Source organism: Trachurus trachurus (genome assembly GCF_905171665.1).
Source record: "Trachurus trachurus genome assembly, chromosome: 11".
NCBI classification, from domain to species: domain Eukaryota; kingdom Metazoa; phylum Chordata; class Actinopteri; order Carangiformes; family Carangidae; genus Trachurus; species Trachurus trachurus.
In genome coordinates this window covers 18,259,168-18,283,471 of record NC_139904.1, presented here as the reverse complement: position 1 = coordinate 18,283,471, position 24,304 = coordinate 18,259,168, and the positions used below count along the sequence as shown (strand labels likewise).

The window sequence follows — 24,304 nt, the reverse complement described above, 5'->3', positions numbered from 1 at the left end:
GCTATATAAATCTAAGTTATTATAATTATTATTATTTATTAACATACAATTTACAATTTCATAATTCATCACAGGTGTAAACTGTGTGTTTTCAAGCCTCTGTCCCACACTCTGCTTTGAAATAAAAGCAACTCTTCAGTATCTCAGAAAGCACTGGGGAACAAAAGACAGATTCCCTCTCTTGCTCTTTAGCCTACTTATCTATCTACACACTACATTGCTATGACAAACACACACAAACATATACACAAAGGGATACGACTTTCACACATGAACACTCAAAATTGGAAATTAGATCACACATGTAAAGCGAGACTTATGCACAGGGGGGGAAACAAATACTTCCACTTACTAGATATAGCAGTTAGCTAAACAAACGTGCAGATAAATGTGGTGGGGGAAAAAGCCCTCAGGCTTTTCATTTCATTCTCTACAGCAAGAGCAAACCATAACATTATTATCATCAACATCATCATCATCTGGACCAAACTGTCTATTGGACCTGCACTGAAATACTCACAGGCACTTGTAACTGAGCCTGTGTGGCTTAGAAATAAAAACAAACAGCTGCTTTTCCTCTATGACTTGAATGGTAATACATTAAAGGCAGAAACTCAGGGTGAGCAGCAGTGTGTCTCTGTTGGATAAACAGACTCTGTGCTTGTGAACAATGAGTTTAGCTCCAAAAAAATTGTCAATATTTCTCATCAGTTTCCACTTCTCCTTTCGCTTTTCTAATAAAAATGCAGGGCATAAAAAGAGGCATGCGCTACCTTTGTTTATGTGTCTGTGCCTGTGTCAGCCCATCATGTGTGAAGGGGATAACCTTTGAACTTGAAGGTAAATATGTCACGACAAAGCCTGTGTGTAGCGACATGTTAATGGGTCAGACGCAGGGATGGTTAAGTGTATGAAAGACCACCGTCCTCAGGTAGTGTGTGTGTGTACGGGGAAAAGAGCCACAGGCTAGAAAACCAAGTCCTCAGAGAGTAAATGTGTGTGTGCGTGTGTGTGTCAGGTTGATGTATATAAGTCCTGATTTTCTCTCATTTCACCGCCACAAAGATGGAGTTAACCCCTTGAGCGACAGAGATAAGAGGAAATTATCCGCTCTCTCCAATACACTTTGCCTTTTTATGTGCCTTTTGATTGACACATACACACACGCTGCAGCAGTGTGTGCCCTAGATTTGCACTATAGGTTGTGCTTTCTTACATACATCGCACCCTTTTGGCTTGAGGTCAGCACACACACACACATACATGTAAGGAGGATTATGCCCTAGATTGGTGCTATAGGTTGGAGGACCCACTTCTGAGCCAGCCTCTGGGCCTGGCACACACACACACATACATACACACAACACAACACAGGGGCTCCCCTTTATAAAATATTACTGTAGCAGGTGTGGAGGACAGCGAGTGGAGAACGGGCAGCTGCTGAACAAAAACTCACAGTTAAGATTGATGCAGAGAGATGATGGCAGCGAGGCAGATGAGGGAGAGAGGTTCGGACTAATTTAATTATACATTCATTCACGTCAATCTTAAACTGTCGGAGGTAATTGTTTCTGCTACGTTTCTCCCCCAATACTGAGACCAGTCTTATACCTGTGCCGTCACAAACCTCCACTGGATCTTTGCAACACGAGTCATTAATAATCATATGTATGATTTGTGCTTTTACATGTCAACAGCAGTGACATGATGCCTGTCTTCAGCTAACACAAAGGAACAATTGTTTTTACACTTGTTATGTTTTTTTAGTTTTTTGCATTTACCTTTTGTGTGTTGGTGCAGTGAACTAATCCCCTGCCAGAGAGCTATTGTTGCCTCTCCAAGTGTTTTTCCCCAGAACAGAATCTACACTTGAATCAAACAAGCAGTTTGACAAACAAGTGAGAAGATACTGTCATGACATGACATGAACAACCTTGTCTCCTCTTTTAACACAAAACTGCACTACCTGAATCTAATCAGCAGCTTTTTATAGTTAAATCTTCCCACTTCCTTTTTTTTAAACCAAGGGTTTTAAGGTGATCATGGAACTGCAACATCCCACTTCAAGTCTCTCTTCTTTTTCCTATTTTTAAATAAAGAAGCCCCCCATAAATAACAGGTGTAATGTCACAATGATAAAATTGTACGGCCAATATAATACCTTGAGGTATCATTACAGAAATAATTTTTTCTGGACACAATGAATGGAATGGGTGTAATAATAGAAGACACACTTAAAATGCAAAGCATTATGATGAGGGAGATGGAAGAAGAAAGAGGGGCAGGAGGTGGAAGCAGGGATCACCCCGCTTAACAGACAAATACACACACACACACACACCCATGCGTACGCAGACACAGAGTGATGGGCTTTCCCTGAATTGATGTTGCTGTATGGCCTAATGAGCAGAGGGAATACACACAATCTCACTGCTCCAAGCTACTCATTTGGCCTTGTGTGTATGTGCATGTGACTGCACGTGTGTGTGTGACTGCGTGAGGGTAAATGTGTCACTCTCTGTGAGATGTTTATGTTTCTGCTTGCAAGTACCTGCGTGCATGGATGCCTGAATACTTGCCGGCAAATGTGAGTGTATATGAATGTGTGTGTGAGAGAGAGAGAGAGAGAGAGAGAGAGAGAGAGAGAGTGAGAGAGAGAGTCAGTGTGTGTAGTGCGGGGGTCGCCCACTGATGCGAACAAAGACAGCAGCTATGAGAGTCATGACGACCTTTAGAGTGGCTAGCTGGTAAATATTCTCCCTCTATCTATCCCCCCACCCGTTCTTTCTTTTCTCCCTCTCTCTTGCTGTTTATGTCTCTCGACCCCGACTCTGTAGCACCTGTCTTTCACCATCTCCTGCCTCCCTTTCTCTCTGATGTTGGATCAACACTGTCCATCTCTGTGATGCATCGTTGGAGTGAATAAAGGAAGTGGCCCGAGGAATAACGTATCTGAGCTCCACGTCAGAAATGGAGTAAATGAAGAGGCTGAAAGTGTGTGTGTGTGTGAGTGTTTCTCCCTGTCTCTTTGTTCTGCTCTTTTTCCCTTCAGCTTGGTGTAACATTATGTTTCATGTTGTAGCATAACTGGCTCATAACGGAGCCCAATTTCTGCATCGCAGTTCTTACCCTGAGATCTCGTTGACCTCAGTCAGGAAGGGAACTCCACAATCAGAGCAAACTGTACTTGAATTTGGAGTTTGTACCTTAAATCAAATTTATTTTGAATGTTGTACATTAATTATAGACAGGCAATTGATACTCATATTTATTTTATGAAAGCTGTCAAACAAGTAACTCAAATATCTATTGCCTCGTACTTAAAACAGGACAAGGAATAGTTTGATGAGAGGATCTCCACAGTTCTTATATCTATTCAGTGATATGAAGATACCACCAGCAGCTGGTTCATTTAGCTGAGCACAACAACTAGAAACAAGGGAAACCGTTAACTTATCTCAGTCCAAATGTAACCAAATCCACCCGCCAGCAGCTCTGAGGCTCACTAATTAACACATTGTGGTTTACAGCAGGTTATGTGCCAGGCCATTAGTCCTCGGCCCACAGCACTGATGTCCTGGTGTTTTGTCATCACTGTGAAGTTGCATTGTTTCCAAAAAGGTTGAACTACCCCTTTAAGATGAAATGTAGGGCAACAAGTGTTCCTCAGTTTTTTTTTTCTTCTTCTAATTTCTGTCTCTAAGTGCCACCATACTGTAGCTTCAGCGTATAAATGAGAATTATCTATAATCCACTGTAATCACAATGTCTTTATCATAATAATTTGTAATACTTAAAACACCTTATTACACAGTTTAAGCATTTAAATACACAATAATTGTGTTTAAATCATCTCAGTAATCAAAGCGATTATACCTCAAGGTGGCACATTTTACATATAAGTAGTTATGACTAGAGTGGGTTTCTTCAGTGCTGTGTGTTGTGGATGAACAGTTCAGTGTGAGTGGAATAATCTTCAAACTAAATGCAGGTTCATAAAATGTCACCAGGTCTGACAGAGCGCCTAATCAAAGGTCTGCCCCCTATATCTCCACATCCTCCCTTTCCCTCCACTTTCATCCTCCAAGGGTGGGTGGTTGGGGGGAACCTGCTTCTCCAGTTTCCTTCCCCATCCTCAGTGTGTGTTTGTGTCTTCGTTACGGTGTTTAGTGGCGAGTGCGGTGGTGATAATGGAGGTCGTAAGAGCAGCGCGACTTGCCCCCGAATGCTCCTTTCTCTCCACCTGCCCTCTGGACACACACACACACACACTCATAACGCACCACAACCTGCCATTAAGTGCCATAAACCACACCGACATAAACACACACAAGCACCCTTTTATTACCATTGAGCTTGATTATAAACACCTTGGCTGTAACCACAGTAGGAGCAGACAGACACACACCCACGCGTCCATACACACGTCCAGCAGCTCAGCTCCCAGGAGAGCGATACACACACACACACACACACACACACACACACACACACACACACACACACACACTGGAGGAAGGGGCCTCTTTCCCAATTACACCTCGAAGGGGGGGTAGCTGTGTGTGTGTGTGTGCATGTGAGAATGTGTGTGTGTGTGTGTGTGTGTGTGTTTGCTAAAGGTGCTCATAAATGCCCCTGGAGATTGAGCTGATGGAGAGCATAATAAAAGGCCTATCAGCTGCTCCAATCGCCTCACACTGCCTCCAGGCAGGACAAAGGATCTGCCCGCCACTTCAACATTTACCTAAAGGCCTTTTACTTACAACCCTCCCCCTCGATTCTCTCCCCCCTCTCTCCCATCCTCGCTCTTCCTCTCTTCTCCCCGCAGATTGCCCACTATTTGTGCAATTGGTAACCTTTACCTGAGGAGTAAAAGTTAACTGGGATGTGTTTTTCTGACGCTCTTCTGCTTCTTGACACCTTCATACCTACATTTACAGTCTCCAAATACTGAAACCTCACGGGCAACTTACTGTAATAGTTGTTGGTAAAACATAGAAAGAAGAATCCCTCATTAGAAGTCAGATAATCAATACAAGTCACAGGCATGTTTGGATGACCTTTCAGTTGAGTCTTTGTTTGGCAATGGAAATGCTGCTTGAGAAAAAGAACAGACGGACAGAAAGGTGGAGACAGAGAGAGAGAGAGGGGAAGAGGGGGAGAGGGGAAGGGTATGTTTTGGGGGAAGGTCTCCATCAGGCGAGCATCATTTCTGATTAATTTACAGCCGTGTGGTATGAGGATGTGACACTGAGCGTGAAGAGACAGCCATGACAAAAAAAAAAATGAAAACAGGAGCCAGAGAGAGAGAGAGAGAGGGAAGGGGGGTCCTCCACTACTCTCCTCCCTCTCAACCATGTCAACAAGTCCACAGCACAAGATTCCTCTGCTCCATTATCCCACATACATGCACCCATACAGGGCAAATGATCATATTTCTAATGGTAACTATACAAATGATACATCTACATGAACTTTAAAGTGAACACTGATTTAATTACCCTTTCATAACAACAGTAACAGGACAACATGAGAAGTTGCTGCCATACTTAATGCATAGATTATACAATGATTAAACATCCAATTCAGCATCATGGATAGAGACGGACTGATATTGCTGCATATGTGACTATTATGAGTATGAAATATTATCACTATCAATTCTCGTACAAAGAGCGCTGTCTTAAACTGTCAAAGCTTTTGTTTGTCTACATTCTGGCATCGTTTCTAGGACTCCAGCAGCACAATGCCTCCTATGAAGCGAGCGCTCTCCGCCAGGCAGGAGGTGCTGCATCAAATGTGAAACTTACCGTATAATGGAACAAAGCACTCGCTTCTGCTCATGTAGGGTTTTCGCCATGACTACAGTACAGTCTAGGGCTGCCCCCAAATAGTCGACCAAGCACTGGTCGACCAAAAAATCATTAGCAGACCAAAATTTCATTGGTCGATTGGTCGCAGGAAAAAAAAAAACATTTGGAGCCGTGTCTTGTCAAAATTAAGCCAACATCAATGACTGAACTGTATATGAAAGGCTATTGGGCTTTTATTTTGAAGGGCCAGATACAGGAAGTCGTGACGTGACACTTTTTTTTTTTTTTTTTTACAAGGCACGGCTCTCGTATCACCCAAATACACACGTGCGCTGCGACAGCTGATCAGTGCGCTCTGTCTCAGCTGATCGCGCTCACCGCTGTCACCATTAGCGGGTGCTGTCTGAGCCCCGGTCCCGTCCCACAGCGCTCACCGGCGGTCAGTCTCAGTGTCACGGAGCAGATGCATGATAGTCCCCGCTGCAGTCAGAGACCCGCACCCATTATGTCTATGCCCGCACCGCTCCACGCCGCGGACCCCCATCCCCGCACCCCCGTCACACAGCCTGAGCTCGGTAACTTTTTACCCTCCTCATCTACTGTGTTTATTGGTGATAAACGGGCACTCTGCCGGTAATAACGGTGAAACCCGACCGGCTTGTTGTTAAATCTCGGACCCAACACGGCCGGAGTCACAAGCATTAATTAATTAATTCTCAACCTGACCGCGGGCAGCAAAAAAAAAAAAAAAATTTTTTTTTTTTTTTTTATTTAATTTTTTTTTTTTTTTCCGTCAAGGTGGGGGGTCGATTAGTCGACTAATCGCCATAAGTGACGACTACTGGTCGACCAGCAAAATCTTTGGTCGGGGGCAGCCCTAGTACAGTCAAAGGCAACTTATATGAATTTACATGCATTTTGTTCCATTTTGTTCCAGTGTTGTGTGTAGTAGTTCACTCTGACTGTTAATTGCAGGTTGGGGGGGCACAAAACGATAATCTTTGAAAATGTCCACAGTGGAAATGACCTCCTTTTGTCTGAAAGAATGGGAGCTAGAGAGCGAAAGGTTTCCCCACCTGTCTGTTTTGAAACATACTACAGCACAAAAGAGCAGATGAGGAGAAAGCAGGTGCCATAGGGATCAATAGGTCCCACAAACAAATACAAATGCTTCACATTACAGTCGCATTATTGATTATTCTTTGTTATGTAGGACATCAGCATTTTTTAATACCATCTCCTGGGCCTGGCTGCACAGAGGGATTTTAACCTACTTTTTTAAATTGCCTCCAATTAATAAACAAAACAAAAACAGGGAAATTCACAAAGTGAAAACACAAACATGAGTTTCACTCCCACCACCTGTGCCTTTGCGTGTGTGTGTCAGTATGCTCCACACGTCTTCAGTGCTTAAATGTTCTGAGCTGCCATAGGGAGAGGCGGCGATGAATTGATGGACAGTTTCAGCCACCTACGTTCCAATTGTCGTGTGGCATTAGGGTCAACGCCGCACGCCTTTGTCTACAACCGCCTGCATTCAAAAGGTAAACAAAAACAGAACAACCCTGGAGTGTAACTAACGTGAGGCATAACTGAGGACCAACGATGCCTCTTTCCTGTCTGTCTGTCTATCTGTGATATCATAATCAGTTGTAAATGTGTGACTGTGCACCCATCATTAATCATTAACCCTTCCTGTGGGGGTTAAATGCAAATGATTGGCATATTTGCATACATAATTAGAAATGTGCATGTGTGGGTGTGCATTGTGGGTATAGGATCTTTAAGTATGTTTAGTATACAGCATATTTAATTTTTGTGTAAATTATTAATTATAGCTATTTTTCTTAAGAAGTAACATTTCCCTTGTGAGAACCACCAACTGGAAGCAATTAGATGATTTGTGGAGTGAGTTGGATGAATTTCAATTGATGGACTGTTGTGGTGCCAAAAAGATTTGACAGAGTTGTTTGTCAGGAAACACTCAGACAAACAACTTGTACTCGCCTCACTGTGACTGTCGCTACAGATTTCATATGCTAGTGCAAGTTAGCCGCACCACCTCCTCTACAGTGCCAGCACACAGCTGAGCGGTGGGCTAACATCTCTCTCTGTCAGAGGAAAAACAGTCTCACACACACACACACAAAGCAGGCAGCAGTGAGAGGAGACAAAGGAAGAGAGGGGAGGGCTAATGTGTGGGAGGGTGGAAGAGACACAGATCATGGGGGAGCGAGGGGGGAAATGAGCGGGAAAACAGAGATGGAGAAGATAGCAGAGAGTGAGCCAGGGGAGGTGAAGGCAGGACGGAGAGAGAGAAAGGGAGAGAGGTGGAAAGCAACAATGGAAAGCTCATCTAGCCATGTGGGTAAAGGGGCATGATGAAAGAGAGACAGAGGGAATAAAAAAAAATCAAGAAAGACTGCGGGAATGGACGGTGAGAGGGAAAAGTGTAAGTGGGAGAAACCGAAACAAAGAGGTGAGGAGAGAAAGGGAGAGCGGTGAGGATCTCATCTAGTTTTTTAGTCTTTGGTTTAAATGACCTGTGAAGCTCAGGTCCAAACTTTTACCTGGACCAACAGTGTGTGATGTTAGTTTCAGACCAACACGGGTGTCATGTTTCTATCCAGCGCCCACGGTGCAAAATACGCTCACACCTATCTGAGCTCCCGTGGGCGTGTTGGTCTTAATATGAGGCGTGGTCAGGTGCGTTGTTGCTATCTGAAGGCAGTGATTGTGTGACTGACCCGTAAAAACGTCAATGGCACAACATTTCCATGTTTTTGTAAATCCCCATGATCAATATATGAGTATGTGCCAGCGTGAGTGAGTGCGCTGAAAATGCACTTCAGATGTTGTTTGGATAAGTCAGGTGAAAAGATTACAATACAGCTAGTCTGAGCTGAAGGAAGTTTGCTGCTGCGATCAGCCTCTCATTGGCCAGAACGAGCCTCCCGCCGGAAGTCCCGCCTTCCTGTTGCAGTTTTCACAGTCCCCTCGGAGAAAGGAAACAACAACAGGAACCACGGATATTTCGATATGATTGTAAAGAATTTTCAAAGAGTATGTTTACGCCATTTGCTGTTCAAGAAGGACGTTCTGGCTTGTTTGCCGACCAGCTACGTCAAAAGTTTTATCTATCAAGCTTGGCCCATCGTCTTCAATGAGCTAGCGAGGCTAACGCCTACCCCCCCGGCAATATTTTGCAAGCGCACTGTTGCTGTGGCATGATTGTGATTGGTTGAAACAAATCCAAACAGTTGAGGTGTTTTATTCTCCGATCTCAGAATCAGAGTCGGACCAGCCAGACCTTTCTTCTCTGGAGAAAGGTCTGGTGAGCGAGGCGACAATACAGCCAACAACAGGTTGGAGCGTTGTTTGTGCCGTGCTGTGTGTTGCATAATCTTCCACTGTGTCATGGATGCCTCCAGCAGACAAATATGGGAAATCCGCCATATTGTTTCCCTTTCGTCTCCAAGACTAAAATTGTGCAGATCCAAAATGAAGCTATGATTCATTTACACTTCTCATAACATAACATAAAAGATGTCTAATGGTGCGATCTGTGCCTTTGCTTCATTGCGGAGCCATGCGTAGCACATTCACTCATTCTCTTCCTTTGCCAGAGAAACATTTACATCTAATCCGATGTAATTTCCAACACTGGCCATCAAATCCCAGTACTGGAGCCACAGATGACAAAGAGCCACACAAAATCTTAATACTGCTTTGACATGTAAGTGAAAATACACAGAGCGTCTGTATCAGATAATATGCGGCTTTAACTAACAAATATTGAGCCAAAAGTCAGCAGAGGCTAAAAAAAGAAAACAATGGTTTCCTTAGGATAAGTTCTTCCTGGATGGAAGTGTGCTGAAGTTGAGTAAAGAAGGATTTTACTAAACTCCCCAACCCTCCTACAAAGAGCCACTACACAGCAGCTGACTGAGGCACCAATGTTTACATAGATGTCAATGGGTGGTCATGAATTATGCATGCTGTATGGAAGACTATGTTTTGTGTGTATGTGCGTCGTTTGTAGATGTTAACTCCAGAAAGTGCTATTGTGCATGTGTGGGTGCGTGTGTTTGTGTGTGTACGTAATGGGGGTGTTATGTTTCCCTCCATCGAGGCTACGAGTCTCAAACGCTCGTAAGAGTGAAAATAAGAGAGGGATCTTAGAGAGAGAGAGGGAGAGGGAGAGGGAGAGGGAGAGGGAGAGGGAGAGAGAAGCCCCTGGTAAACACATCCATTTTCAGCTCATAGTGAGGTAATGCTGCCAAAGCTCGCACAATCCTCACACACACATACAAGTAAGACACACATGCAAAAATACACACACACAAGTTCTGCCGACAGCTTTCTAGTTTGGCAGAACATCGGAGTCCCACCCGACCCAAACCCCTAAATTGATTGCACACACACACACACACACACACACACACACACACACACACACACACACACACACACTAGAGTCAAGTTCAGCATGTGGAACCCGAATCCAAACAATAACAACCTCGTCTGCAGATGCTGTAGCTCACGTGACCGAAGCCACCGGCTCCCATTGTTTACAAGGAGGGACGGGAGAACAGGAGGGAGGGAGGTGATAAGTGTGTAGTTTGGCCAAACTGCCGCCTTGTTGATATTAAGAGCTCTCTGGTGGTGGGGGTGGGGTGTGTGTGTGTGTGTGTATGTGCGTTGAGGAAATCGGGAGATGGTCTCAACAACCTCTCCCAGTGGGGGTTGAAGAGGAGGGGGCTGTACCAGCTGTCTTCTGAATTCCAGCACCTCCGTGGATGTGCACACTCACAAACACCCACGCACAAGATTAACCCCGAAGCCAAAAGTTTCACCGCTCGCTGTTTAGCCTCTTACATGTTGTCCTGTACAGTGACAACGGACGGCGGCAAACCGGAAGATAAACACAACAGCGGTAGACCAACCTTTACCTTTGTGGGGTCGTGTGCGTGTGTGTTTGCGTGTGTGCGACTGTGCGTGTGAGATAACCATGCCCGCTGCCTGCCGGCTCGCAGGTGAAGCTAATGACAAATGTCTTTGAAGAACAAAGGACGGCAGAGAGGGGGAGACAAAGAGAAAGTGAGTGTGAGTAAAAAGAGTGAGAGAAGATGAGAGAGAGAATATTACACAGACTCCCTACAGAGAAGAGACACAACAACTGAAGCTTTGTCTTGTTTGAAAACGTTGTGCGGTTGCGTTGGCAAGGGCCGATTACAGTTTGGTACGTTGGTGAAGCAGCTGGGGTGCACCGCTTTAAAGTTTGACGATTTTTTTGCGCCGCAACAGAAGGATGTTTTTCATTTTGGGTACTTGTTGATTTGTGACGGAAAAAAGTCAAAATGATCATATTAGCAACAGTAATAAAGAGTAAACAGGAATTCAAAGTTGAGGATATTTCAAAAGAGTGAGATGAGAATTTCCAAACAGGCTGCTTGCGTCAACACAAGTCTACCACTGGGTCTCTCATATACACTTCCACTTTAAGGAAAGATAAAATAGAGAAATAGCTGCTGTATCTGTTTCTCTTTGTCAGGCTCTACTGTATGTACGTGGCCAAGTGTGTGAGCTGAGACCCAACAGATGATGGATTGCCTTTTACTCCTTCTTCTTCTTTTGGATGTGCCTGGTGCGTTATTTACAGTTCTGGTCTGCTGCCTACTTGCCGCTTTAGATCTTATTGGAGACACCAAAGACCACGGCCGCCCCTTATTGGATTATGAAGTAAAAGGATATTCTACTGTCGTCCTATTCTGGAACAATTTTATGTAGATCGGCTCTGGCAGATGGCTCTCTGATGTCGGACTAACAAATGGCTAACTTTCAATTAACTTTATCTCCCTCCTCACAACATAAGGTCTCTTTGTTGAGGAAGGCATCTGCGGGATAGTTTTGACGAAATGTCTGGCTTATTTAACTGTGTACTGGTTTCAACAGTAAAAGCAGAATTCAGAGGACGGCAACTGTTGAGATGCTCCATGTCAGTTTTTTTTTTATGTTACTCTCTCTCATTAAGTACGATTATACCAAAGAAAATTAAGAATAATCAAGCAAATCTGCACTGAAAGGTCATCTGATGCATGTTGCACAAACACTGCTTTAAATTTGTCCGACTGCTGCTTGTGTGAAAGATCTTTTTTGCAATCTCGTAGGTGAAATTACACACTACCTCGCTAAACACATTATAGCTTCCCCCGTGGTGTAAATATCTTTAATACATCTGTTGGTCCAGAAGGTGGATCCATACTACATCTGGGAACTAACACAAGGGTAGGCGTTGTGATTTTGATTCATTACACAAGTTAGGATCATATGAAGGCTGTCGAGTCGACAAATCTGTTACACAACTTCAATTCTAAGAGGGTGTAAGCGTGTAAACGTACAGTAATATGCTCTGATAGTCTACCTTAAAACATTTTACGCCCTGACAATGATCCTGACAACAATGGATGTTTACTTGTTTGCTTTAAACATGTGTTCTTTTGACAACACTGAAGGGCACTTTGGGGATGAAGGTCAGTTAACAATCAGCGGGGCGTTACGTCTTGTCCTTCCACATTGCTAATTGGCAGGTAATTGGTGTCCTATGATTATCAGTGACTCGCCAGTGATTACACCAGTACAGACACTATTGACAGTATCGACAGGGTGGAGTGGTAAAAACATCGCTTCAGGGACTTGAAGGACATGCGGGAGGATGTGAGGTTTATCCGAGTGGCTACACAACTCAACATCTGTTAGGAAAAGGAGAGACACCTGTGTTGTGACCTGATGTGACACAGAGAGAGGAGGGAGGGTGCAGAGAGAGAGATGCCACTGCTGAATAATATAGCCGGGTTGATATATTAATCATATGAAGTCTCTGCTTCCATAATGTATATATGTGCGAACATTACCGCAGATGCATGCGAGTCAAGAGTAAATGCGAATGCACGCGCAAGTAGTCTGATAAACAAATGCGTTGAACCGTACGGAACAAGCCACACTGAGCTGTTTGGCTCCTCGCAGCATTTTTCCACAGTTCCTTCCAAGTCCAGAAGATTCTCATCTGGAAGGAATCATATTGTTCTCTTTGAAAATGACTGTCTGCATGAGACGGAGGCGAATTACAGAAGCACACAAAAAATGTTTTTCATATCACACCCCTCTTCATCAAATGTAGCGTCTCAGTCGATTAAAGGAACATTTAAGGAAGTCCCACGTTAAAATCATATGGTGTGCAGCTGATAATACGTTCTGCTGCTGGATGGGGCCTGTCAAAGAATAATTAATGTTCTCATGCAAACTGTCATGAACAAAGAAAGGAAGTCATTATAATGCGATCTTTAAAGCAGGCGGTGCTGACAATCTGAGAAGTGGCAAGTTGGAGTGGTATCAAATGATAGCGATTGCACATATACCGTAACGCGCGTACATGCGCACATGTCACGCGAGGGCACCTCCACCCTATCTTGGCCCACCCCTCTGTCACGCCGCGCCCACTCTGCTAAACTGCGATAAAATTGATGAGCGACACTCAAATTAAAACGGGGCTACAATTATGACACCCTCATGCCGCGCTCTTAATTAGTACATCTCCATTTTAATTAATAAAGCCTGTCAGCCTGACAGATATCAATAATTCACAACAGACAGGTCAATGGAGCCTCAAAATTGATGGCCATAATTAGAAATAATGCAGGGAGGGGGTTACTTCTGCAGGGCTGGGTTTGTTTTTAATAGGTTACACTTGAGAAGCATGTCGCCTCCCCGCTGTGTCACAGTGTCTTTGCCCCAAACCAAAACTTTGCCTGGGCCATATAGTAATAAAAGGACTAAATTATGACAGGAGGTGCACAATCATTCATCTTGCAATCTGTGTTCTGTACATTTTGTGCTTGATAAGTTTTTTTTTTTTTTTCGCATTAAGTTTTTGTTGGGCCATTTATTATGAACTACTGGGCAAAAAAAGTTTAGACACAGCATCTAAACTTACTACCATAATGTCATGTATTAGGATTTCAGTTCAACGTTGCGACATAATGAAAAAATATTTTAAACAATAGGCCTAAAATCATTTGATGTAATTCTCAAAATGTTTACATATACTGTCAGTTTGAAAACATAGTACAGTATTATTCCCTGTTCATTCTGTATGCTAGAGTCGAATTAGCATGGGTTTTATAGGCAGGTGGTGATTTTGAACAGATTTTCATTTCACCTACAAACTGACAGACTAAAACTGTGCTGACTTCACTGCCCATCTTGGGTGTCACCAATCCACTGACCAAGTTTCCCCTTGTACAGAATGGCTGCTCAGTGGACTTTACAGTAATTTCACCCCCTCATTAGTGCTTCTGTTTGGACATGATGTGTGACGCTTAACACTGCTGTCAATTAGTACCACCTCGTATATACCATAATGCACGTCTGTCAATAGAATCAATTAGAGCTTTTTTCCCCTCCTACAGCACTCTGTGCCATCAGTCCATTAAAGCTTGGGACTATGGATTAGTCTGAAGCAACAGAGGGCCCACAGAGCCTGCTGTCACATAAACATCGGCGTCGAGGCCCTGCACTGTGCATTATAGATAGCAGGCTGGGAATGACTGAATACAAAACTACCTTACTGATAAAACCACTGCAATGGTAAGATAAATTAGCATATTACTGACATTTTCTGTGAGGCTTTAGATTGATTCTTTGGTTAATTCATGGCACTGGTGCTGTGCTGTCAGACCAATACATTTAGTCACACTCCCTTGGCAGCCATAAATGGTGTACAAACTCCTAAGAAGATGCGTTATGTTTATTCACAACATCAATAACTGCAAATAGATTTTTTGCTGATGGCTCCAAAATGAATGTTACACACGATAAGTCAATTTTGCTAATAGTGTCAAAGCAATCAGCATAGGGCTTCTAGACTGTCAAATATGTTATTTAGATAAACTATAGACAGCGTGTATTTCATTTTAACTGTGTGTAGTGAACCTTCAGGCTGAAAAATGGTGCAGATGTTGTGATAATCTTCTTTCTCAAAAACTGATGTTGTAATGAGCGTGCCGAATGTATGATCTAAGCGAACATCTAAGCTTTTAAAGGGATAGTTTGGGTTATTTGATGTGGGGTTGTGTGAGTTAGTCATGCATAGTCAGTGCGTCTACCTGCAGTAGTCGGATAAAGGCGATGGCAGTTCAGAGAAGCAGTAGGGAACATGGTACAATCGCAGAGTGATGTGCGCTTCAATGTACGATTCATGTAGAATAACTTCAGCATATTATCTTCCCATCAAAACAGCACTTTTCTTTTCTTTGGTACTAGATATTTCTCAACCACTGAGTTACCGTATTCCTACACACTTCAGTACCTGCACACCTACTACAGCGCACAATATATTAAGCCAGCCGCAGGTCAGCTGAGTGAATGAAACAGCTAAACATCACTTTGTTTTCATGGGAAGCACTGAAAATATTCAGTATGCTGGATAATTTCAATTTGAAAGCATCTAAAGTATTTTTTGTTTCTCGCCCTGTGCACAGCGGCACAGCAGCACACTTGGTACTCGATGATAACACACTGACTATGTATAACTACCTCACACAAACCTACGTCAAATAACCCAGACTCTCCCTTTAAGTCTTTTGTCGTTCAAGTGAATGTAAATCTTGGGAACAATACACACACAGATTGCCTGCACGTTTGCCACAGTCTAGCGCTTTGGCAAAAGATCACAGTGAATTCAGGCTGACCGTCAACTTATCCATGGTTCACCGTTCCTCCACTCAGGCTCCCTGATATTTAGCATGCTTAATTAAAGAGCCAATTTGCATATAAATTTAAACTCACAATGTCGCTCCTCGGGCATCACAGGTGGTCGTTTTCTCAGGAGCCACAACCTGTTCACTGAGCCTCTGCAGACCCGCTCCGTGTGCCTCTTGCTGGCCACAGATATTGACAAAGAGAGAGAGCTTTGCCTTTGATTGGTCTATATGCAATAAATCTAAAGCTGCGTTAACAGCAGGGTGGGGTGTATTTGAGAATAGAGGTTCACTGCAGTCAACCTCAGCCCAAAAGATCTACATTGTTTTTGTTTTTTAGTTTTTTAATGTATGCAATCTGCAGACAGTGCTGGTGTTGCCAGACGGAGCTACTTCCTACATGGCACTTGTCAATGGCTCATGCTTTTAGAGATACAAAGAGCCAATAAACGCTAATATAGCATGATATTTAAGTAATCCGTGTAGGCTATTATTTAATAAGGTATGCTCCCGCAACAAAATCACTCATGCTACAAATGACAACCTGAGGCACACAAGGTGCTTGCGTCTCAGCTGGTTTTCACATCTCCTGTGCATTTATTCTTTTCCTGCAGAGAGACGATCTCATTTTGTCCTATTAAACTGAGTTATATCATGCAGAGACACTAAGGATGGAAAGTGGGAGGTTAGAGGACGGATCTGATATTACAACAGCGCACGATGGCTTATGTGTAGCTCCGACAAAAATGAGATCATATCACTCTAATTTTAGTGTTTGCACTGGTTATCTGATACTCGCAAAATTGATTTTAAGATTTTGTTGATCCCTTTTAAAGCATAAATACACCTGGTGCCAAGATATTATCACAGTCTTTTAACCCCACATGAGTCAGACTGAGGACCTCAGGTTGATCCCTACTGGATTTTCTAAAGCCAAGATTAAAAACAACAGGCAACATCAGGCTTTTCCCATCAGAGCTCTCACACTCGGTTAAAAAAAAAAAAAAAAAAAAAATTATTCAAACCTCTTAAAAGAAGAGAAGAATTGTCTGTGCATGTTTTTGCACACTATACCACTGATAACAGTACTGTCAAACTGGATAAACTAAACATTAAACAAAGTTAAATTAAACCGCCTGCACAAACGTCTTCAAAAATGAAAAAAGATTCAATGTGCCTGCTAGATTTGCCATTATGTCAAATCCCATTACATTTTGAATTTTGTGGGCTATCATGTGTCAAAAACAAAAGCCCTTTGTTAAACCTGTTGGGCAATGTCCTATACACTGTGTGTGTTTGTGTATATAAATCTTTTTGGTTTATATATATATAATACACACACCAAGAAGATTTCTGTTTCTGATATTTTTAGCTTTGTGTTGTTGGACCCATCTGATAAAGTTAACAGAATACTTAACTCAACACAATTGGTTTGGTCAAATAATCTGTTGCCGCAAAAACCTCAGTGCTCAATCAGATAACAGTGCATTGAGACTGGGAGAGTGAGGCAGTGAATGAGAGCGAGAGAGCGAGCGAGAGACAGCGGAAGAGAGGGAGAGAGAGAGAGAGCTCATGAGAGCTGTCTTTTCAAATGGTAATCACATGGTTTCTAAACTCCACTGCCGTCCAAACCAGGAAAACTGTTTTCTTTGGAAAATGCTGAGCATCTTGCTCGGTCGCTCTCTGTCACTCACTCCATGGAGAACCCACACCGCTCTCATGCATGCACACGCCCCGCCCTCCCCTCCTTTCTCTTGTTTCGAAACTCAAATGCCCTCCTTCGCCACAAACACAAACATATTGTGCAAAAGGAGTAAAATAACAGTGTTTCAAAAAGGTATGAATGACCACAAAGACAAACAAACCCAGTAGCAGAGGGAGAGCCGGCAGGTCACGGAGCCATGTCTCTTTATTAAAAGCCAAATGATGATCTGGAAGTCCCTTTGGGCTTCTTTTTGCACAGTATGTGCAGTCTTCAGCCCTGCTCCATGTCTCAGCTGGCAGTAGGCTAAGTGTGAAACAAATGGCTTGCTCAGCAATGCGTCAACAATAAAAATAAACAACAATAATAAACTGTTTTCCTTTGGCATCAAATCCGGTTTTTGAAGTTTGTCCCACTTTCTTGTTTCAATTTACAGAAACATGAAATGATCAGTTACCACAAATCACATAACATTTGGTCAGCTTGGCTATAAAAGTTAAAAAATATAACATTGTTGGGGGCCAGCAAAAGGTCCAGTTATTTTAAGAAACATGAGTAAATTTGGTTCGCGCTAGAAAGGGAGGGCGGGCTGTTGGCGATCTGAGGAGGAGACGATTTAAACCCCAGATCTGTTGTTTTTGGGTTTTGCAATAATAAGCAGAGCACTCTCTTGATTTCCCCTTCAACTAAGGTTATACTTCACTTCCTCTGCTTGCAATTAGTCTACAGAATGCTATTTGTCAAAAGCCAAGTCATTTGTTTCCACTGGTCTGCCCCCGCCAGCTCTTGTTACAATTGACTGTTTCCTGCATAGAGAAAACATAAGCCCTTGGAGGAAGGAGTAGGCCCAGCAGCTGGCTAAGACCACACTCTGACAATGAGTACAGATGTCTGAGCCTTCAGTATAAAAGAGAATCACACAATAAGTATGGCGTAAACAAATCAAAAATCTGCCATAGTGAGCAATTCCTGCCTTGGTATCTTGAGACACAGCACATTTACAAATGTTTCATAAAGGGAAACCATTTCTTTGGGCATTTGGGAGTTGGGCCAATGCAGAAAATAGGTCAATCATCGAATGACACCTATTGATTTTTGGCACAAGATCTGACGAAATGCGGGCGAAGTAAATGTGCTGTAAACAAATACGATGAAAGAAGGTACTCGATAAAGTAATGAGAGCTGGACCGGCTGACAGACCCATGAAATGTAGCTACAAAAAACCCCCGAGGTCTAACATCTATACACCAAACTGTCATTTTTCCTCTATTTTTCCAATGATTGCGGATGAGGCATTGGGGTCCTTCTGTGACTCCCAGTGAGGTAGGAAACCTATTGTATCTGGGTTACAAGGGACCTGGAGAGCCATCAAACAGCCCGACATTTTCTTGGTAAATCACCAGCAGAGAGGGAACTTCTCAGAGTGCAATTAACAACCTCAAGGTCAGACTTCTCTGGAGAGTTAGCTCCGAAAAAAAATCCTCAGGCATTCTCTCTCTCTTTCCTCCCTCTCTCTTTCGCTGTTATCTTTACTGTTATACACTCTTACACGTGCTATTTCTCCATCTCCTTTACTCTCCTGTCCTTCTCCTCACACATGTGCACATTTCCCCCCTTGTCATTCCCTTGTCCCCTTTCAACCATCCCTCCAAGCATCCTGCCTTCCCTTCTTCTCCCCTCTCGTCTCCAACACAGATAAACGTTACTTTGTGGTCGGTGGTGACACCATTTCTTCCCCGGGGCCGGAGCGGGACCTGAAAATCGGTCGCAGGTGTGCAGAGGATGAGAGCCATGGATCTTAATCTTAAGGCAATAATGGTGCTGTGCACTGAAGAGGTCACTACAGGGATAGCTTAGAAGGGAGCTCAGGCTCCTACCTGCTCTTAAGATGTGGAAAGAATTAACTTTCCGTGTTCTTGATTGTGCGGGCGCACTTTATAAATTGGGCTGAAATTGATTTTTTTCAGGTCTGGTTTTGCAGTGGGTTTGATTTAGCACTTGACAAGCACAATAGATCTTTGGATTTTGAGTACCAGGCTTTGAAGTGCTATACACAAAATAATTAGATGTCAAGTCGATGCTGTTGGCTAAAAACGGGGACTTTAAAGACGTTGATGTGACATTAAGAAGGGATGAACTCCCTGAACTTTAACTATGAGGATTTTTCAAAGAGGAAACATTTACCCCCTCACATCGAGAGAAACCTTAAAACACCCCAATTTTTTTTTTAACTCAGTCACTGCAATTACATCATGAGACCTATGTTGGAGGCCATGCTCTTCTCTCTCAGTATGTCTTTTTACACTGTCACTGAAAAAATTAAGACAAAATCTTATTGTAGAATAATACTTTTGGAATAGCTCTGTAGGTTTCGCAGCATTTGCAGAAGCTATACATAGAGCGCATACAACCACTCACACTTTCAAGGATGTCTTGATTGTGCAAAAGGTGTCCTACCTACACATGGCCTTTACTTACCTGGCATGAAATGAATTGGCTCCTATAGACCATTTCTAAGTTTGCAAACAATGATGACGTATGTTGTGGGCAGGGCTTCACTGGTGGCAGAACGTGACAGCTGATCTGGTGTCAACAGTGGAAAGCCGGCATCAAGAGCGATCAAATCAGAGGAAGATGGATCATACAGAGGCCTTCTCTGATTATTTTAATGCTTTGTCAACAGAAAACAGGTTGCCATACAAGTTAACGATTAGCAACGGAGTGTGTTGTGTGTTACGGACCGACGTACAGTACTGCCTAGCCAGTGACAGGGACACAAAACACTGCTGTATAAGACGTGGGAGATCATCAACAAGTCCACCAACTACGGTATACTGACAGCAAACTGTAGCCTACTTGTATGGCTGTATATTACAGTTTATTTAACGGATCCATGTCTATTATATCTGTAGGCTATAACAGTCAGACCGTTGTTAGGCTATATATCACAGACCGTTGCTAGGGACACCGCTCATGACCCGATGTGTGTAAAAATGAATGAATAAGAGGGTGAACGTGTACACGTGTTAACGTTTACACCGAATGAAACAGTAAATGTTTAATAAAAATCCCTAAACGATGCACGCAATATCTACATATATTTTATACACTGACCCGAATATATAAGTATTTTTTCCGTCGAAAAAAGTTGGAAAGGACGGGTCATCTTATATTCGGGGTCTAGATATTGTAGCCTACATGTGCAAATCAGCGGGTGACACCAAACAACGTCTGCCCAAGCAAGTCAGAGCTTTTATTTCTCTCACACTCACACACCAGTGACCTAGAGATGCAGCCGCATCTGAGGGGACGCGCTTGTGTTGCCGCTTCTCCACTACACAGTTACAGCTCGGCTCTAGCCTACTCGACTCGGTTTAGGTCCTAGTTTAAATCACAGCTGAGTTCTTTATAGTTCCTCCTCAGCAGTCGTTGTCTCCCCCCAATTTCCACCGGGTCCGTCAGCGCGGCGGTCACCGCTGATCGCTCCCTCTCTAATCACCATTTCACCGGTCTCGCCGCGGCACGACTCTTTTTTCTCTCCTTTCGTCAGCTCCAAACTCACTGTTCTGCACCGCGATTACGAAAATTAAATAAAATTCACCCTCTAATGTGGGCTCATCATCACAGATTAGGGTCGTGCTGCAGCCAAGCAGCTACACTGCTTTTTAAAGTTGAGCTGTATGTCAGGATGGTCAGGTTGTTGCTTACTTCCGGTATTTTTCTGCCACCAGTAAGTCTGGCAACGTCACTGTGACGTCAACGCCGAAGTGGTCTATATGGTGTTGGAGGCACAGACAAAAGGGAGACGAAGCTTAGCACACTCTCAGTCAAAGTAGATTTAACCTTGGTATTTGGTTGTTTCTACTTCTGGGAGGATTAGTGCTGACAATTCTTTCACTCCTAATGCTTCAAAGATGCCTGGGCAGGCTAAATAAAAACACAGCAACACTCTGGCACATTCCTGTTGGAATTTTGGCCAGGAACGCAGCTTGGGTGTGTTATTGAAAATTTGGAAGCGAGTACCTGTGCTGTTAACTAAAAAGATGTGACTCATTGTAAAGGTCATGCTTTCTCTTTATCATTATGTTAGGACTGCTGCATGAAGAAGTTAAATTCTGATTGATTGGACATTCCCCATGGCTTCCTTGTTGTTATGGGGTCTCGTTAGGGGGATAAACAGGAAGTTGGCTTCTAAAGTGGTCGTCCCTGAGCTGAGGCAACGAGCTGAACTTGCACAAGGCCGAGATAATCAATAAGCCATTCACAATACCCATATAAATATCAATATTATTGCAATCCCTATGCAAGGAGGTAATTATAGTGGGACAGGTGTAAAACTTGTGTCTAATCCATATGATGGATTGAATTTAAAAAGATATTTTTCCTCTTAATGGGAAACAAGAGAGAACCAAATCAATGATTCATCAGCAAATAACTATTAAATTTAAAGTAGGGCTCAGGATGCGGTAATAAAGCTGCTCCTATGGGCCACTTTTACTGTACTTTTCAGCAAGTTGCCATCGATTGGACTCCTCCAGCAGCCAGAGACAAGTAATGGGGAGTGATGTTCGATAACGGTCCTGTGCTTTACAAGATATTAGCGTTTCACATGTAATAGTGAAAGAGTGTTGTTTCTTTATTAGACTGGCACTTCACAGACGTGCAGCGCCGCCTATTTAAGTTTAATTGTCCTGTGGCGGGCCAACATTAGCGGTGGATTATGCTGACTATCTATATATCTATACATTTGCGGGTATGTGCGTGTGTTCAAGTCTGTGATGTAAAAGAGTCACTGAAAGTGTAAGGGCTATGTGAGGGATGTACTACGCCACAGCTGCTCACCCAATTGTATTTATTCTAGTCTCGATCATGGCCGTGAGGTAAATGTACAGTATGAATAAGTCTACAGTGTCTTTGCTGTCAAGCAGGAAACACGTCCTAGAGGGCAAAGATTCAATTTACTATGTTAACTCTCATGGCCTTGATTCCACGTTGTACCACTATTACAATTTGGGAAACCACCAGACGCATGTAATTTACCCGTAACCATAACTGCTTCAGAGAGTTAAGACGGCAACATGGAGTTCATCCAAAAATGACATTTTGCCCACAACCCTTCAATATTTAGGACAGAGTAGGTACACACATAAAGTGTGACACGTATGATGGCATATGATAGAATATATATAAATATGTAATGGGGTAAAAAGTGGGTTCCTGTCACATGGCATTGCATTCAATGGGCTGCCAAAATAGCTTCAAAGTCAATATGAAAAAATAGGATGTCAGCCCACATAAACTCAGTCCTATTTCTGAGATGACATATCTATGCCATACACCTTCAGTGAACTCTGCATGTATGACCACAAGCCAAACTCGCTCTAGGACAGGAATCAGACTCCCGCTGTCAAAGAACAGTCAGCACGCGCACACACACACACACTCACACGCAGACACACACATACACAGTCCTACCTGGCGTGAGGAACGTCAATGCTGGAGGAGACCACTTTGCGTTTCTGCTCTAGCAGGGACACTGATCGGGTGTCGGGGTCCCAGCCAAGGCGCTTGCTGTCTGCCAACCGCTGCTCCTCCACCACCTCAGGGCTGAGGGAGCCGCCCTCCACCTTGTGGCCCTGCGGAGCTCCATTACTAAAGCTCTGTTGGAAAGGGACACAAAGAGGGATAAGAAAATAGAGAAACATATATAACTTAGTTGCAAAGATGAGCAACACTGACGGAAAGTTGTGCCAAGTATAAAAACAAAATTCCCTTTGTAAAGGTCTAGGGTGAGGCGCATGTCATACTGTATATAGTAGCTTAAGACTAATACTCAGAAACACTGCCCATTTAAACTGCCTAAATACACAATAATATTCCAGTGCATGGAAACAATTATAATCTGATACAGTTTGTTCAGCAAAGCTTCAACTAGAGAGTCTGAGGCTCTGGGCTCTAGATCCAGCCGTTGAGATCTTGAAACCCAATTTTTTGAAGATATTCATGTTTACATTTCAAATGAAGGAGTACGCTGTCCAAGTTGGTTTAAGAAAAGAATTGAGACTCTTGCACCTAAAAAAGCTTTTCTAAAATAGACTGGATGAACTCAAAATGCACAAGCCTAGTTTTCCCCTAGCAATTTTGATGATGAGGTTTTCAAACTGACACTGTTGAGAAACTGCCTTTCCATGAACCATAAGTGTCAGTGAGGACACAGGACACAGGACATTACATGAGTGCTCATCTGTCCATTTATTCAAGGCACACTGTGGAGGTTTTGTCCACTTCTTACTATTCAGCAGGGGTGCACGACTAATTGAAAAAATAATTAAAATTGCAGTATGGCCAAGTGCAATATCCCAAATTGCATGAGCTATAAAAAAAGAAAAAAGTAAATCGCAGTAACCACAATTTTTGGATCAAGGTTTAATGTTACACAATGTGTTGTGCATTGTTAGCACCATAAGGCTTGTGGTGGCAGACGGTGCTACAGAGAAGTCTCACCCTACAAATGATATTTTACAGAGACGTGTCTATTTGGCAAAATACCCAAAGACAGCTACATCATCATTTTCATATCTTCAATAAAATGCAAAAATAACCAACTGAAATTGCAATGCAATCATGCAATCAATTTATCTGCCAAAATAATTGCAGTGTGATTTGTTTTTGCACATTGCGCAGTTCTACAAGGCAACAATGTTTTGATTCGCTGATTGTTTGGATCAGTGAAAAATGGCGACGCTTCATGCTGAAAAGCATTCCTTTTTTTGTTGTTGTTTTGTTTTTAGACTATTCAAGCATGACAGCCAGCATTTCCTTCAACTTGTACGACTGAGCACATTTCACTGGGCCTCTTGTGTTTGTCAGTTTCTACTCTTCATGTAAACTTCTCTGGTGAGACAGTGAATCCATAAAATACACACGTACAGACTGCTGCTTTCTGCCCTGAAAACCACATGTGACAGCAAAACCCAACACATACAAACAAACACAAATGCTCCATACAGAAAGACAGCGTTACACAAGAC

At 43.0% G+C, this 24,304-nt stretch overlaps 1 protein-coding gene across 1 annotated transcript in view; it reads right to left on the bottom strand.

The window, feature by feature from the left end:
• znf704 (zinc finger protein 704) overlaps positions 1 to 24,304 on the bottom strand; it is a 51,626-nt gene that overhangs the window by 22,004 nt on the left and 5,318 nt on the right. The window contains exon 2 of the mRNA XM_083982566.1: positions 22,749 to 22,933. Coding sequence (XP_083838692.1) covers positions 22,749 to 22,933 — 185 coding nt within the window. The remainder of the gene's footprint in view (positions 1 to 22,748; positions 22,934 to 24,304) is intronic.